The sequence below is a fragment of the Doryrhamphus excisus genome, chromosome 10 (assembly GCF_030265055.1).
Source record: "Doryrhamphus excisus isolate RoL2022-K1 chromosome 10, RoL_Dexc_1.0, whole genome shotgun sequence".
NCBI lineage: Eukaryota > Metazoa > Chordata > Actinopteri > Syngnathiformes > Syngnathidae > Doryrhamphus > Doryrhamphus excisus.
Genome location: NC_080475.1, coordinates 9,111,714 through 9,127,986, shown reverse-complemented (window position 1 = coordinate 9,127,986; position 16,273 = coordinate 9,111,714). Strand labels below are relative to the sequence as shown.

The following is a 16,273-nucleotide window of genomic DNA, read 5'->3' as shown; positions in this document are numbered from 1 at the left end:
CCATTTTTTTTTTTTATAAAATATTTGAGGATTCATGGGAAAATTAGGAAAATGGTAAGGAAAATTGCTGGAAAATAATAGCATTTATTAATATTATTAAATATAACATTGATTGCTTTACGTCACTGTCAATTATATATCAAATAATCCCATATAAGATAGCCTAGCTTAGTTTATAGCATGAGACTTAATATTGGCAACAATTTTAACTAAGTCAAGTGAGGCCCTTGTTCTTGCGGGGTCTTTTGCGACCTCTTCAATGAGTCATTGTTGTGTTTTCGGGGTAATTTTGTTTGGCCGGATACTCCCTTAGAAGGTTCATCACTGTCGCACCATGTTTTGTTAATTTTTGGAAAATGGCTCTCACTGTGGTTTGCTGGAGTCCCGAAGGTTAATAAGATCTCAATCTCAGTAATGTTATATATATTTTTTTTTATTCTTTAATAATAAAAGTTTCATTTAACAACTGCATTTTTTGTTCAGTTGTGTTGTCCTTGACTGAAATGTAAATTTGTTAGCATGTCGGCTACACAGTCAGGTGATCAAGAAGACCTGGGTTCGATTCTCTGCTTGGCAGCGGCATAGAAAATAGATGAATGGATGATGATATGAAATATTTAAGTGAGACAAGCATGCAAAAAAAAAATTCCCACCATGGTAGATATTAGTTTTAACTCTTTATACAGTTTTTACATCTCTTTTCTGCAGGTATGGACAGGAAGTAGTTATTTAAACCCAAATTCAGAGATCACACCTGAACGATTCGTTCCTTTCCCTAGTCGTAAATCGAGGAGGTGCTAGAAAGAGGAGTAACATGACATGTCATGTCAGAGCTTGTCTCTCATTAAGAAGATGTTTCCTCCTTTTTTCGCTGCAAGCCTGAATGTACTTCTGTGTCATTTTCCTCTGCTTTGTTGTTTAAAGTGTATCGGGAATCAAACAAGCACAGTCTTGACTGGACTGAAAGGGTTTTTATTTATATTCAATAATGCAGCAAAGATCCATGACGCACATACAGTATGGAAACTATATAGTTTCGGTGCGGGACGGCTAAATTGTTCATCTATTTCCTCAGACCCCTTTTGGTCCTCTTGGATCTGTTTTGAAAAGAACAAACGGCGTTAAGGAGCAGCCATTGTTGCGATCGTCAGCGCGCCTCCCGGTCCAAAAATAACAAGTCAGTTAAGCACACTGTGTGAAACATTCTGCGCTTGGAGGTGTGTCTCTTTGACAGATGCGCCACGCCCGGCCTTGCGGGCAGTTCGCCCGGGCGGAGAGTAACAGCAGTGTGATGCATTCGTGTGCAACTTTACAGTCGTATTGCAGATTAGCGATGCGTTTTCTTGACTTGCCCGTGCAGGACTTTTTGTAAGACTTATTTTCCAACTAACGTCTAACTAAGAAGACACTTCATCACACACAAAAAAAATGTATTTCCTTACGTTTTCTGATGGTCACTTACACGGTTCCTCAGTACATTAATCTGTAATACAGAAAACATAAATGAGCTTTAGAAATTAATTAGCTGCATTTTTCTAACCTTACTTTTCTAACCTTAACATGTACTTAAACGATGCCCAAGGTTCAGATAATGAGTTTTCCACATTTTGGAAGTAATCCCTAAAAGAAGTTGGAATGGCGCAAAACGCTCGGTTTCATAGTTTTTTTCTAACGCTGGCTCTCTGTGACATCACAGAGTGCCGGGCTTCCTTATATGGGCGTGTGCTGTAGGTCTGATACATGCTGTCTGCTTCTCTGTTTACGGTGTTAGCATTTTCTTTAGGTTTTAGGGAAAGCTACATTTGTTTACAATTCCGAACCAGGCAAACATCAGGCAGAGGTGGTTGGCGTTCCTGATTCCCTACCAGGAAAATAAAAATATTGTAATCCGTCAGCGGTATTTCACACTGGATGCTGTAGCTGCTCTATAGGAATCCACAACACAATACAAAGGGTCAAAAAATTAGCATAATGATCCATTATGCTAACAGTTTGTATTTTTCACAGCATATGAATGCACCATGTTGTGCGTCCTGATTGGTTGGAGTCCACTGTCAATCAGTCTCCTTTGTGCACCACTGTCGCGTCTCATGTTGTGCGATCGCTAGCAAACAGCTAGCTCGCAGCGAACTCTAAACTCTGCATGCAACTCTGCAAAACGTCGACGAAATGCATGATGGGAAGCCGTTTTTTTTAATTCATTTTGGGACTTGTCTTGTATATTTCTTAGCTAACTTTTGAGTGTTAAGTTGCAGTGTGATGATTTTAGCTTTCTCCGTATGATGACAACGTGAGTCAAACTGTTGAACGATTTCCAGGTGGCTTGACGAGCTTGTTGTATATTTCTTATCTACCTTTTCGGTGTTAAGTTGCAGCGTGATGAGTTTAGCTTTCTCCGTAAGATGACAACATGAGTCAAACTGTTGAACGATTTCCGGGTGGCTTGACGAGCTTGTTGTACATTTCTTATCTACCTTTTCGGTGTTAAGTTGCAGTGTGATGATTTTAGCTTTCTCTGTAAGATGACAACATGAGTCAAACTGTTGGAACGATTTCCGGGTGGCTTGACGAGCTCGTTATATATTTCTTATCTACCTTTTCGGTGTTAAGTTGCAGTGTGATGATTTTAGCTTTCTCTGTAAGATGACAACGTGAGTCAAACTGTTGAACGATTTCCGGGTGGCTTGACGAGCTCGTTGTATATTTCTTAGCTACATTTTTGAGTGTTAAGTTGCAGTGTGATGAGTTTAGCTTTCTCCGTAAGATGACAACGTGAGTCAAACTGTTGGACGATTTCCGGGTGGCTTGACGAGCTTGTTGTATATTTCTTAGCTACCTTTTTGAGCAAATATTACATACGTACATTTGTTATTAAATTACGACCATAGATAACTGCAACAATATACCTCAGAGATCCCGAAAAATGGGATGAAAAATAGCCGAAATTGTTAATGCCCGCTTGAGAACAGTGCATGAAGTGTATGCTAACGGATTTTGCGGACTTTAAATTTTTATAATAATTATAAATAAATTATGCTGGCTAGTTTGCGGAACCTAAACCCTTGATAAACGAGGGAACACTGAATAAAAAATCCTTATATTCGAGAAAGTGATGCGTGGGAAATACAAAGACCCTTCTCGGGAAAATTGTGGCTCAAATGAACAAAAAAATCGGTAGAATTTTCACTTATGTTGAAAACAAAAAATTTTAAATAAAACAAAAAAGTAGATAAAATAATAAACATAATTTTTCGGCAATGTTGCAAAAGCAAAATTATTGTACTGAAGTCATGTTTATATGCAAATTAAATAAGTCAAAAACACACCTCGTATTTCTGGCTGCTGATCTGGTGCTGCAATTCAAACTTCTCTGCCTCCAACTGGTGGATCCACTCCCACAACTCCTTCGCTTTCGCTCTGGGAGCCACAAATAAAGAACATTTTTTTAGACGATTTTCAGAAAACCTGCAAATACTACAATAATATTTATCCGCATACTTGAGCTGCTCCTGGTTGGAGTTTTCAATATCGAGAGATTTACGTCTTTCACTCAGGATCTTCTTCTTCTTCTCTCTTTCGGTCTGCTTCTTGCCGCTACGCTTCTCCGTCTGTGGGAAGAAGGAAAATACTCGTTCCTGACTGGTCTTTGAACTGGACCACGGATCTCCTCACCAGTTTCTGCATGTAACCCCCAAAGTGCAGACTAGTCAGTGTTTTCTTCTTCTTGGCGTCGTCCTCCGCTCGTTTCTTGGCTTCTTCCTCCTCTTTACGAGCTCGCTCGTCCTGCACAAACATGGACAAGAGACGTCGGGAGTTAGAGTTAGTTGGAGGAACCGTAGAAGATATCAGAGCTGTACCTCCAGACGCTTTTGCCGCTCCTTCTCGCGTTCGCTGCGGATTCTGTGCTGCTCCGCTCGCTCAGAGCGGCGGCTCTCCTGTACGCAAATTTACATAAAATCAAAAATCAAGCATCCTAAATAAAAAATATGTTTTTTTTAGGACGCTTACTATTCGGTCTTTGAGCTGAATGAGCTCGTCTTCTTCCTTCTTTCGGCTTTCAAAATGAACCTCGATTAACATTTGAAGCTCCATCAGGTCCTTCTCCATTCGTTTGCGATGTATGTCCTACACAAGGGACGACGCTCGTTATAGCAATGGACGTTAAACACTCATAACAGTTAACCCAGGGGTGTGCAAACTACGGCCCGGGGGCCACATCCGGCCCGCCAAGTGTTTCAATACGGCCCGCCCAATCATTCCAAAGTATTTCCAAAGTATGGTCTGTTGTTTACAAAGTGCTCCTGAAAAAAGAGACACAAGCACATAATAATAATAATAAAAATTAAAATAATAATTATTATATTATTATTATAACTATTATGATTATTATATTTATTCTATTAATGCTAATTATTATATTAATTATATATAATAATATTGTTATATTTGCATATTTTACATAAAAATAATATAATAATTATTATTTTAATTTTATTTTAATTATTATAATATTTTATTATTTTTAAAATTTTTATTTATTTATTATTTATTTTTAAAATTTAAATATAAATATAAAATAATAAATAATAATAGCAGATTGCATGGCAATTTTACAGATACAATAATACCAGGTGGACTGTTACGTGTAAAATATATAGTCTGCCCCCCCCCCACCCCTGAGTTAACCCCTGTGGACATTACTAGCCAATCACCCACTTTACACGGATGATTACAAAATAATGAAATAATAAGTCACTGACACACATACACGGTACACATTTAGCAGGATAATAACAAATACAGTAAACCTCGGATATATCGGATTCAATTGTTCCCACTGGTTTTGTCCGATATAAGCGAAATCCGTTATATGCGTATACCGGAAAATGTCCGTTTTCCGCATATATATCGGATTTATATGCGGTATATGCGTAAATGGGATTTTATCCGTTATAAAAAGGCACTTCCTTGACTATGTTTCCAATGTACCTGGACGCGCAGGCAACGCTGCAAACGCTGCAAATGACGTCGTATAGCGGCCTGTCACGATTCGGCGAATCGGAGCGCCACGATGCGGCAAATCCGATATATGCGAGGGAAATTTAATGGAAATGCATTGGAACGGGACTGGAGATTTTGTCCGAAATAGGCGAAATTCCGTTATAAAAAATCCGATATATGCAATGAATTTTTATTGGAAATGCATTACGGAAAAATCGGTTCTTTTTTATCTGTCCGTTGTGAGCGAATTTCCGATATATCCGAGTCCGATATATCCGAGGTTTACTGTAATAGCAACTTCTGATTATTCCATGTCAATTTCAGACTTGGAGTAAAGTACAGATGGAAGCACCACACATTCCTGGTAAAACAACGCCCACTTCCGGTTTGTACCGAGTACAGATAGCGGTGTACTCATTCCTACCCTCCAGCGGTGCCTGTCCCATAACTCACATCAAAATCCACTTTCTCTCCATCTGGAATCTTCGGTGGGATGAGGTTGGGCATGATAAATGGCCTGCAGGGGTCGGATAAACATTCCCGATGTTGAAAGAGAACGAGACTTGAACTTTGGTCTTGTGGTGTTTGGGTAATTCATATATTAAAGGGGACCTATTATGCTTACCCTCACGTCCGGCTTCTTAGCTCCTTTGACAAAGTGTGTCCGACAATGAACACAATGACGAAATACACCTGGAATAGGTGCATATTCTGGAAGATCTACAATTTTCTGTGTGGGTTATTGTGTGTAGCTTGCTCTATAGGAGTCCACGACTCGGAAAATGAGCATAATAGGTTCCCTTTTAAGGATCGTGCTTACTTGAATTTTGGTTTTGTTTCCTCTTCGTTGAGAAGCGCATTGAAACAAGAGAAGACATTAATTTATTCAAGACCGTGCAGACTCGGAAATTAGTCAAAAATTAGCATGCTATGACAACGGACTACGTTATATAAGCAATGGTAAAATGTATTTCGTAGAAAGAGCGCACACATGAGGTCATTGACGGCGTTGTCAGGGTTACCTTCTCCGTCGTCTGCTTCTGCGTCGCCATCTGAAAGCATAGGAGAATGTTAGCAATCAAGCTAGCATTGCTGAAAGACAGGAAATGGCGACACAAGTAACAAATTCGCTTGTTGGGGTTTTGATGAGTGGTTTTAAACGAAGACCTATTATGCTCATTTTCCGGCCCTTTGTATTGCATTGTGGACTCCTATAGAGCAGCTACACACAATAACCAGCTCACAAAACTTTATAGTTCTTCCAGAATCTGCACCTATTTGACTATATTCTGTAACCACTTGTGCCTGATGGTGGTATTGTTAGGAATTATAAACAAATGTAGCGTTACGTTTCGAGGTATTGCAACCAAGTACACAGCAGCGCAGTGCTTTGGGGAGGGCAAAGTGTTTATATACAAGTCCCTCTGTGATGTCACAAAGGAACAGTTTTACCACGCCTTTTCAAACCAGAGCGTTTTGAGCCATCCTCAAAAAAAACAAAAACATTTGCCACAATGCGCCTTTCCTTTATGAAAAAGTAGTAATAGTAATAGGGCAATAGTCATAAAATATTTAATGAAAACAAAATGCAAACTATCTAATTTAACATTAAAGTACATGTAAATTAATATTACAGTGAATGTTATTTTATTGCTGTAACTATTAATAAGAAATGACATTTTCTGAATGCTTAAGTGAGCTGCGATTTGTCCAACTTTTTTGACGGTCATTGAACGCACCATCAAACGTTCTCCATGCACAGAGGTATGTATGGATGTATTTGGATATATTTGGATGTATTTTCCCCCCTTTTTCCTTCAACTTATACTTGCCCCCAAATGCTGATACTATGTGGGAATCCGTAAAGGTAAGATTTGTTGACTTTGAGTGCTAATGTGCATCATTGTGGTAGTTCGATGCTAAACGGCTAATGCTAGCACAACACGGTCGTCACATTGATAGCCCGTCAATAGCAGCCGTAATTCCAATTTTAGATGGCAGGATTAGGAATTATGGGCAAAATTCCTCCCCAAAAAAGTGCATTCCCCTTTAAATCCCCCCCACAGACATCCCACCCACGCAATCCACTATTTCAGAAGTACTGGAAGAGGCTATCATTATCTGTAATTACAACATAAGTATGGAATCTGTGACCGCTGGATGACACCCGGCCTCCTTAGATCACAATATAGAATAACTGGACTTTCAACATTCATATTTTATCATTGTGGAGATTCCAAATGGAACAAGTTATATAACTTGAAGCCTGAAACAATCGGGTACTAGCGTGCTACAAGCTAGCTCATGTTAATCCTGAATGATGATCTAGTGCTAGCTAGCTAGCTAGCTAAATCTAGCTAGCTAGCTTTAGCCTCGGGCTGACTTCCCGTCATGTTACGGTAAAAACACAACATATCTCGGCAAGTAGCTGCATTCCGTCACATACCAAAGTGAAGTGTGACTCAAGATAAACTTCCCAAGTAGTGTCTGACCCACGAAAACAAGACACATTCGTCATCGTTTTGTGTTCTGTCGGTCTTTGACTTGCATACCTTCTTCCTTGTCATTTTCACCGGCTTCTTCTTCCTCCACCTCCTCCTCTTCTTCCTCTTCTGCTGTGACTTTATCTTCTAAACAGAATTTTGCACAAGACAAAGTCACAATGAGGAATAGAAACTGACATTTTACAGTGTTTAGTGTATATATAGTGTTTACAGTATATGTATCTGTATGTATGTGTGCGCGTATATATTTATATCCGCCCATATCAGTGAAAAAGCACGCATTATCGGGATCGGAAGCATAAAATGTGTATGTTTATAGAATATATACAGTATAAATATCAACCTGTACCTTCCTCTTCCTCCTCCTCCTCCTCCTGCACCTCCTCTACCTCCTCTGCAGAAATAAGAACAGTTTATATAAGTGAAAAAAGCTACCATCTGCAAATTTGGACGCATCAATAAGTCTTATTTACTGCTACATTAGTGTACTGTTCAAAGTTGGCACAGTGAGAACCCCCCCCCCCCCCAAAAAAAATCAAATTTTAAACATTGTGTGTCTCAAAAATCAACATTCAATTAATCTTCATTGGTTGCTATGAAGTTCATTTCAAGTCCTTTGGCGCCACCAAGCGGTTAAAAGACTGTATGTATGGGTCCACTTTCATAAAGAGTGCTACATGCTGTTTAATGAGAAGGATTTGATCATATGTGGCACCCGGAAGTGGTTAATGAAATAGCAAATGGGAAAGTAAGATCACATATACTGGAAATGTGCAATAACAGAATGACAGCTCTGAAATTCATGATAGTTAAAAAGCGTCAGAAGGAAAACAAACAAAATACAATGCAGAGAAAGCAATGGGTGCTTGTTGTCATGTATTGCTTCACATAGCAACAAGGAAAATGAAGTGATGACTTACCTTCTGCCTCCCTGTGAAAGCCAAAATACATCACTTATGATGTGCATCACATAGCCTAGCATGCTATTTTACAGTGTATCGGTAAACTAAATATTCTTACTCTTCATACTCCACCTCCTCGTTGTCCGACATGACCTTTAACACGAATACACTCCATCAGTTCTTACAGAAAAACACATTTTCCCACATTACCCACTCCAACTTCTGCAAGTTTACTCTTCATGCAAACCCTACCTGTGGATCAGTCTTGGAACCAAACAAGAGAATCGAGAGAAGTCCGAATGGTAGGCTTGAAAGGCTGCACGCCGTTTTGTTGTGTTATTAATAACTTTTAAGATAGCTGCCACTTCTATTATCAGCATTCCTAAATAACGCAGTCCTTCTACGGCAATACAAGCAGACCTGTAATCAACATGCTGAGATAACAGATAAAGCAAGGTGAGGTTTTGTAATAAATGTTTTATTCCACAAGCAGCAACCGAATAAAGTAGACAATCAAGAACAAAATAACTCTTATTTTAAAGTGCTTACCAGTGAACTTTCTATTACGTCAAGCATATTACATTTAAAGTAATATTTTCATGAAGTAATTGAAACGTTACATGTTTAAGTTTTAGTTCCAAATCTTTCAGTAGTTGGTTACACTGGCAGAGAAGATGGAAAAAATGTTTCTGACAAATAAAGCAGAGAAAGCGATGCTAATTAGCTATATTTCCACAACTGACAAACCAAACAAATACAAATGAGGAATTCTTTCACTTAGATTTTTCCAGGTGGTTTGGACTTTGCGGGACTGTCGTGACTTCTGTTCTCAAATAAACTTCGCTTGCTGGTGATGTCCACATGTTTCAAGTCCTGAAGACAGAACATTAAAAGATTAGCATATTTATTCCCACATGCAAATCATAATTTGAAAAGTCTAAGACATTTTAATTTAGGATAATTCAGCAAAATTCTAATAAAAATGGCTGTCAAATAAAAATGTCAACATCGCAATATCAATATCTGTCAACAATTCAACTTCAGGATGTGGCCCGAATCAGACATTAACCCCCACCCACATGGACATTTTTTCTTGTTCTGAAATTCCCAGCATGCTTTGCTGTAGTTAAAGGGGACCACCACAATTCCACAGAGGTCACAAATATTGAGTACCGACTGCAGGAATGTCCAGGAAGTTCACATTTTGGAGCAGCCTTTTATTGTGGCCAACCTCAGGCACACTATCTCGACAGAGGCAACCTCAGGCACACTATCTCGACAAAGGAGAAATCCTCACTAACACAAATTTGTGAACGATATTTGACATCTGACCCACATGGACATTGTTGTTCTTGTTCAGAATTTCCCAGCATGCTTTGCTGTAATTAAAGGAGACCACCACAATGCCACAGAGGTCACGAATATTGAGTACCGACTGCAAGAATGTCCAAGAAGTGCACATTTTGGAGCGGCCTTTTATTGTGGCCAACCTCAGACACACTATCTCGACAAAGGAGAAATCCTCACTAACACAAATTTGTCAACGATATTTGACATCTGACGCACATGGACATTGTTGTGCTTGTTCGGAATTTCCCAGCATGCTTTGCTGTAGTTAAAGGGGACCATCGCAATTCCACAGAGATCACAAATGTTGAGTACTAACTGCAGGAATGTCGAGGAAGTTCACATTTTGGAGCGGCCTTTTATTGTGGCCAACCTCAGGCACACCACCATCTTCATATACCTCACCTGTGACGTTGATGGGTTATCTCGACAAAGGAGAAATCCTCACTATTTGACATCTGACCCACATGGACATTGTTGTTCTTGTTCTGAATTTCCCAGCATGCTTTGCTGTAGTTAAAGGGGACCATCACAATGCCACAGAGGTCACAAATGTTGAGTACTGACTGCAGGAATGTCCAGGAAGTGCACATTTTTGAGCGGCCTTTTATTGTGGCCAACCTCAGGCACACTGTCTCGACAAAGGAGAAATCCTCACTAACACAAATTTGTGAAAGATATTTGACATCTGACATACATGGACATTGTTGTTCTTGTTTTGAATTCCCCAGCATGCTTTGCTGTAGTTAAAGGGGACCACCACAATGCCACAGAGATCACAAATGTTGAGTACTGACTGCAGGAATGTCCAGGAAGTGCACATTTTTGAGCGACCTTTTATTGTGGCCAACCTCAGGCACACCACCATCTTTATATACCTCACCTGTGACGTTGATGGTTTATCTCGACAAAGGAGAAATCCTCACTAACACAAATTTGTGAAAGATATTTGACATCTGACCCACATGGACATTTTTGTTCTTGTTCGGAATTTCCCAGCATGCTTTGCTGTAGTTAAAGGGGACCATCACAATACCACAGATGTCACAAATATTGAGTACCGACTGCAGGAATGTCCAGGAAGTGCACATTTTTTGAGCGGCCTTTTATTGTGGCCAACCTATTATTACGATATTTGACATCTGATCTTTGTGATCTGTATTTTGTTTCAGTTTCGGTATCCCGGATATCAACGAGTAAAATGCTAAAATGGCTGATCTTACCGTGGAGGAACTGGAGGAACATCCACTTTGGTTGGTCTTGTCAAGCCAGCGGTTGATCCTGTCTGAGACTCCTGATGAGGACCCTCGAAATTCCTGTTCCAGTCCGAGGATTAAGGTACATGAATACACAGTCGCTTTGTTTGTCAATAACAAAATGAACTTTGACCTTACATGTTGAGAAGAGCTTGTTTGCTTTACTGTTTGCTGCTCATTCTCAAAGAGGCCTCTCTTCCTGGACACCTCGTCCAGCAGGTACAAGGTCCGTTGGCTCACATCTGGAGATCGAGGTGTTTCTGATTTCTGTGCATGTGTCAGGATTGGAAAAATATTTCTACATTATATATTTCAGATGATATTCTTCTACGCCGCAAGATCAGACCTGTGCAGCCTCGGCTAGTCTTTCCATCTTCTCCTGGATGGACCTGGATGAGATTCTTTGCACAGAACTGCGCACGTTGGACGGAACAAACATATTCAGGTGAGTGGACTGTGCTAGCGCTACATCGCTACAAGATGTTAATGGTGTAATAATAATAATATAAACTTACTTCCTCTGGAAAGATGATTTTTGCTCGTTGGCGGCTTGATCCTGATCCGAATCAAAAGAGTAAACACTATTAGTAAACACGGTTAACCGCCGAGGCTCCTATAGTCGCCGGATGCGTGGTCCACAAAAGCAAATAACATGTTGCGCTAACATACTTAGCACAGGAAAAACAATTATCAGCTGTGGCTAAAGACAACCTGATGCTAGTAGTCATCTGGTTTAATGTTGGCTGAACAATTTGGTTCTGCATAAACAGCAGAGGCCCCAGACTCAATTAACCCGGGGGCCGCTGGGGGGCCATCAAGCATTGGGCGTAATGTCTGCTCCCAGCATGCTCTGCTGCCATTTTTGTGTTGTCATAGCAATAATAATGTTGACTCTAGTTTGTGACAAGTTCACTCTGACTTCAGTGTTGACTTTTGTTGGCCCTCGGAATGCCTGATAACTTTCTCAGGATCCGTGGGCTGCACTTATAGTAATCTCTGATGTTAAGCGAGGGAGGGGGGGGGCACAAAATATTTCCTCGGGGTAATGAAAATGATCTTCTGGGCTGCGAGTTTCAGACTCTTGCTGTACGGTTCTCAAGTTGACCAAATAATGGTAGAAACTATGGATCTGTATCTGTTCACCCATCTAAATGATCTGTATCTGTACTTTTGAGTGGGCGGGGCATAATCCGGAAAGGGGTGCGGTTTAACCAGAAATGTGCGGAACTTATATCTGTACATGATTTTAGACATGGATTGATCAGAAGTTGCTATATTTATTATTATGCTGCTATACGTGTACTGTGTATGTGTGTAAGTAATCTGTAAGTCTTATTATTTAATTATGTTTGAATGATCTGTGTGAAGTTGGTGATAACTTTCATTGATAAAAACGAGTATCAGAACTGTAGTACTGAATTTTCTTTTGAATAATATATAGTATACATGTACTGTGTATGTGTATAAGTGACCTCTAAGACGTATTATTTAATTATGTTTGATTGATCTGTGTAAGTTGGTGATAACTTTCATTGATAAAAACGAGTATCAGAACTGTAGTACTGAATTTTCTTTCGGATAATATATAGTATACGTGTACTGTGTATGTGTAAGTGATCTGTAATACGTATTATTTAATTATGTTTTAATGATCTGTGTCATCTTGGTGATAACTTTCATTGATAAAAACGAGTATCAGAAGTATAGTACTGAATTTTCCAAACGACTCTACAACATGCATTGACTTTTACCGTAGTGGTCTCAAACTTTTTCGATGCCATCCTGACACTTGAACTGAAACAGAATACAAACCGTGTAAATCCATGTTTCACATCCAGATAATTAGGGAGGCGAATTCCGGTCATACCGACCTCCTCTGCAGTGGAAAATTCTCCTCTTCTTTCTTCTTCATCATCTGTAGAGAAGAAGCATAGAGTCCCAATATCGTATTTTGGTAATACTTTAGGATCTTAAGGTAATGAAAACGATGTCTTTACCCTGAATGATAGGGTCCTGGAGCTCTTCCTGATGAACACAGGTTTGGGAGTTTGTTCGGGGTTATTGTTGGTTGAAGAACTGTTTACATTCTGAGAACAAGTAAAATCAGAATATGTCAAAGTATGTATTTACTCACCAGTCTGATTACATTAGACAGCAGATAGTAGTACTACTTGTGTACATGAAGTACCTCCTCGAAAACCTCTGCATGTCCATTGGAAATGGGACTCCGGCAGGGTGAGTGTTCTCCGTTGGGTCTGGGGTTTGTCAGGGACTGGGTGCGATTCGGAGAATAGGGGCTGTTGTCGATTGAGATTGAGACAGAACTGCAACATCAAAAACGAAAAAAAAAAGCAGTAAACATAATGAAGTAATACCAACTCAAGTACTTCTACGTCTCAGGCAATGCAAAGGGAATTCTTGTTAACCTGATAAACTTCCGAGGCGGTGTGGAATGATGTCTGGAAACCGACTCGTTCTCCGGCGGTTCTCCGTTTTCTTGCTAAGAGACACGAACACAAGAACGTGACCTAACACCGTAGGGGCGTGGCTACAGTTGCAGATACGTTGAAATAAAAGTGGAATCTGAGGGTAATAAAAGTTTCTGATATGGTTTTATCAGTTTTATAGGAGATGGTCACTTACATAGACAGATCTTACATAAGATGCAATATAATAAGTGTATCATACAATATGTGTAAAACTGCAAAAAATGGTTGAGATTTATTAGCATTTAGGGAAGGCACTTTTTGTTTTCTTTCAACTTGAGAGCCCTGACCTCAACCTAGAACAGAGCCAAATTAATCTTGTAGAAAGCCTTTGAATGCGTACAGCAGGGGTCTCAAATTCAATTTACCTGGGGGCCACTGGGGCTAGAGTCTGGGCAAGGCTGGGCCGCATCAGGTTTTCCAAAAAAAAACAAAAACGCATTTATTAAAAACAGAAAAATATACAAACTTTTTCAGTACTTTGGTTCCGATTTTCTACAATAAAAGCTCTGATAAAACATTCCACTGTCTTAATTTTTATTTTTCTGCACAAAAAAGGATGAAAAATAAATAAACAAATCAAGAATAAATCAGTCATAAATAAATATAATAATAATAATAATAATAAAACGGCAAATAATAAAAACTTAATAAACCACATATAGTTGGTGGGTAGACAAATTATTTTTTCAGATTAAAATGAACAAAGCATTATTAGAGCCCTGTAGACATGACAAAACACGACTATAGTCACATTTATATTTTTTTATTTACAACATATTGCGCAACTGCAGGGTCTTGAGACACATGCTAACTCGCAAACTAGCGAGAGCTAGCGACCTAAACGGTAGCCTTCAAGTTATTTCCTTGAAACTTAAATAGCCAAAAACGTACCACTTCCACACGGATAGGGAGGATACCTATTAACAGTTATTTAACCTTTAACATGAACATTAATCAAACGTAATATTTTTTTTCTGGGTACATGATACCATACAGCATCCATATCAAACATTAAACTTTCATATCAAGACGGGGGCCTCAAAGTAGTGTCCTGCGGGCCACATTTGGCCCACGGGCCGCGTGTTTGACACCCCTGGCGTACAGTATATGATGTCCAAATTTCCCAATACTTTTGCTTATAAGGTATTATTATGTTTTTTGTGACATTTCTTAATGTATGTGACATTAAAACGTTCCCATCAATGCAAAAAAAAAGCAGCTCTCATGCCAGACTTGTTGTGTAGATGATTGACATGACTGCGGGGGGTAACGGTAGACTGTGGTTAACGCACTGCAGGGTGGCCTTGCTGGAACTATGCTTGCATTGTGTTTAACACATAATTGAATCCATAGGGGTACAAATACTTTTTTAACGAATTTTTCTTCTATCTTGCGTTATTTGTTGTGATTAAAAAGTTTATTATGACATTTCTGCAGAGCTGCTGCAATGGGAATTTCTCTTGGGGATTAAAAACTTTGCCTTTTAAAATGCATTAGACCTTATTTCCACCCAAATGTCATCTTAAAGGGATAAAGAGTCTTACCTCTATGTCGGTGTTTTCAGCACGATTGGATCTGACATCTTTAGGAATGTAAAGCGTCGCCTTCTCTGACTCGTCCGCATCATCCTCCCGTACCCCCTTCTGACGCCTCAACGTCTCCACATGCCTCATCCTGCGCTTTTCATCCCGGATACGCAGCATCTCCATAAAGTCCATTTGCATATTCTCAATACTGGAAAATAACAATTATTGACCTTTATAATGGATTACAGTCAAAAAGCCTCAGATCAGGTTCCTCCCGCTCACAACAATGTTCGACAACAAAAATACAGTAAACCTCGGATATATCGGACTCAGATATATCGGAAATTCGCTCACAACGGACAGATAAAAAAGAACCGATTTTTCTGTAATGCATTTCCAATAAAAATTCATTGCATATATCGGATTTTTTATAACGGATTTCGCCTATTTCGGACAAAATCTCCAATGCATTTCCATGAAATTTCCCTCGCATATATCGGATGGCCGCATCGTGGCGCTCCGATTCGCCGAATCGTGACAGGCCGCTATACGACGTCGTTTGCAGCGTTGCCTGCGCGTCCAGGTACATTGGAAACATCGTCAAGGAAGTGCCTTTTTATAACGGATAAAATCCCATTTACGCATATACCGCATATAAATCCGATATATGCGTAAAACGGACATTTTCCGGTATACGCATATAACGGATTTCGCTTATATCGGACAAAACCAGTGGGAACAATTGAATCCGATATATCCGAGGTTTACTGTATTTCAATCACACCTGCCGGCGCTCTGAGATGTTTCAGGTGCGGAGTCCACAACATTGCTGGTGGTGGTGGCATAGTCGATCGGCGCCGCCGCAGTGGCGTTCAACTCCAGGTCACAGGTACTGCTTGAGCTCTTCACCCTCCTCCTCCTCTCCCTCTCTGCCTCCTCCTCATCCTCCATTGTCCATTGGCGCGCCAAGCTGAGGACAAATGGAAAAATGCAAAATGAAACGATAGCAGCTACGAGAAGCGTCGTTGTTGACATAGGATATTTGACTAACTAATCTTATGGATCAAAGTGTAAGCAGCTTTATATCTAATGTTAGTGTGGAAAGCATACGCCTGCAGGTTCTTAGTGCGACAGCGGTGTAACATTCCTGCCATATGCTGTTATTACAGAACAAAACACCTATTAATCATCTCATAAAAGCAGTTTTAGGTTGAAGTAGTCCTGTATAAAAGAGCTTCTAAATTACCT

The 16,273-nt window shown here is 39.7% G+C and overlaps 2 protein-coding genes and 2 long non-coding RNA genes across 15 annotated transcripts in view; 2 read left to right on the top strand and 2 right to left on the bottom strand.

The window, feature by feature from the left end:
* Nucleotides 1-956: 956 nt before the first annotated feature.
* On the bottom strand, nt 957-7,881 carry LOC131136653 (troponin T, cardiac muscle-like). 10 transcript variants are annotated; one of them, XM_058083783.1, is made up of 11 exons: nt 7,855-7,881; nt 7,554-7,631; nt 6,024-6,053; nt 5,822-5,843; nt 5,455-5,518; nt 4,009-4,125; nt 3,858-3,935; nt 3,673-3,783; nt 3,327-3,608; nt 1,443-1,483; nt 957-1,097 (listed from the first exon to the last, which is right to left on the bottom strand). In XM_058083783.1, the coding sequence occupies exons 5-11, from the start codon at nt 5,506-5,508 to the stop codon at nt 1,064-1,066; spliced, it is 717 nt and encodes a 238-aa protein (XP_057939766.1). In that variant the 5' UTR covers nt 5,509-5,518; nt 5,822-5,843; nt 6,024-6,053; nt 7,554-7,631; nt 7,855-7,881; the 3' UTR covers nt 957-1,063. The 10 variants fall into 10 exon arrangements, with proteins under 10 accessions (XP_057939766.1, XP_057939759.1, XP_057939760.1 ...); XM_058083776.1 differs by lacking the exon at nt 7,855-7,881 and having other exon boundaries at nt 3,327-3,417; nt 3,499-3,608; nt 7,554-7,627; XM_058083777.1 differs by lacking the exon at nt 7,855-7,881 and having other exon boundaries at nt 3,327-3,417; nt 3,499-3,608; nt 5,627-5,843; nt 7,554-7,595.
* On the top strand, nt 6,763-15,396 carry LOC131136671 (uncharacterized). Its single transcript, XR_009131778.1, has 4 exons — nt 6,763-6,868; nt 10,927-11,092; nt 11,327-11,455; nt 15,064-15,396. It is a non-coding gene; the product is annotated as an uncharacterized LOC131136671 (long non-coding RNA).
* The window catches only part of LOC131136644 (ladinin-1-like), an 8,418-nt gene continuing 1,030 nt past the window's right edge, over nt 8,886-16,273 (bottom strand). For 2 of the 3 annotated variants that reach the window (XM_058083748.1, XM_058083747.1), the window contains exons 3-15: nt 15,810-15,995; nt 15,044-15,233; nt 13,865-13,897; nt 13,437-13,510; nt 13,199-13,334; nt 13,008-13,097; nt 12,882-12,925; nt 12,762-12,804; nt 11,526-11,566; nt 11,357-11,423; nt 11,149-11,277; nt 10,978-11,070; nt 8,886-9,280 (exon numbers count right to left, since the gene is read on the bottom strand). In XM_058083748.1, coding sequence (XP_057939731.1) covers nt 9,185-9,280; nt 10,978-11,070; nt 11,149-11,277; nt 11,357-11,423; nt 11,526-11,566; nt 12,762-12,804; nt 12,882-12,925; nt 13,008-13,097; nt 13,199-13,334; nt 13,437-13,510; nt 13,865-13,897; nt 15,044-15,233; nt 15,810-15,995 — 1,222 coding nt within the window. In that variant the 3' untranslated portion in view covers nt 8,886-9,184. The remainder of the gene's footprint in view (nt 9,281-10,977; nt 11,071-11,148; nt 11,278-11,356; nt 11,424-11,525; nt 11,567-12,761; nt 12,805-12,881; nt 12,926-13,007; nt 13,098-13,198; nt 13,335-13,436; nt 13,511-13,864; nt 13,898-15,043; nt 15,234-15,809; nt 15,996-16,273) is intronic. The other variant, XM_058083749.1, reaches the window with a different exon arrangement.
* LOC131136673 (uncharacterized) overlaps nt 15,736-16,273 on the top strand; it is a 15,106-nt gene continuing 14,568 nt past the window's right edge. The window contains exon 1 of the long non-coding RNA XR_009131779.1: nt 15,736-15,914. This is a non-coding gene — a long non-coding RNA (uncharacterized LOC131136673). The remainder of the gene's footprint in view (nt 15,915-16,273) is intronic.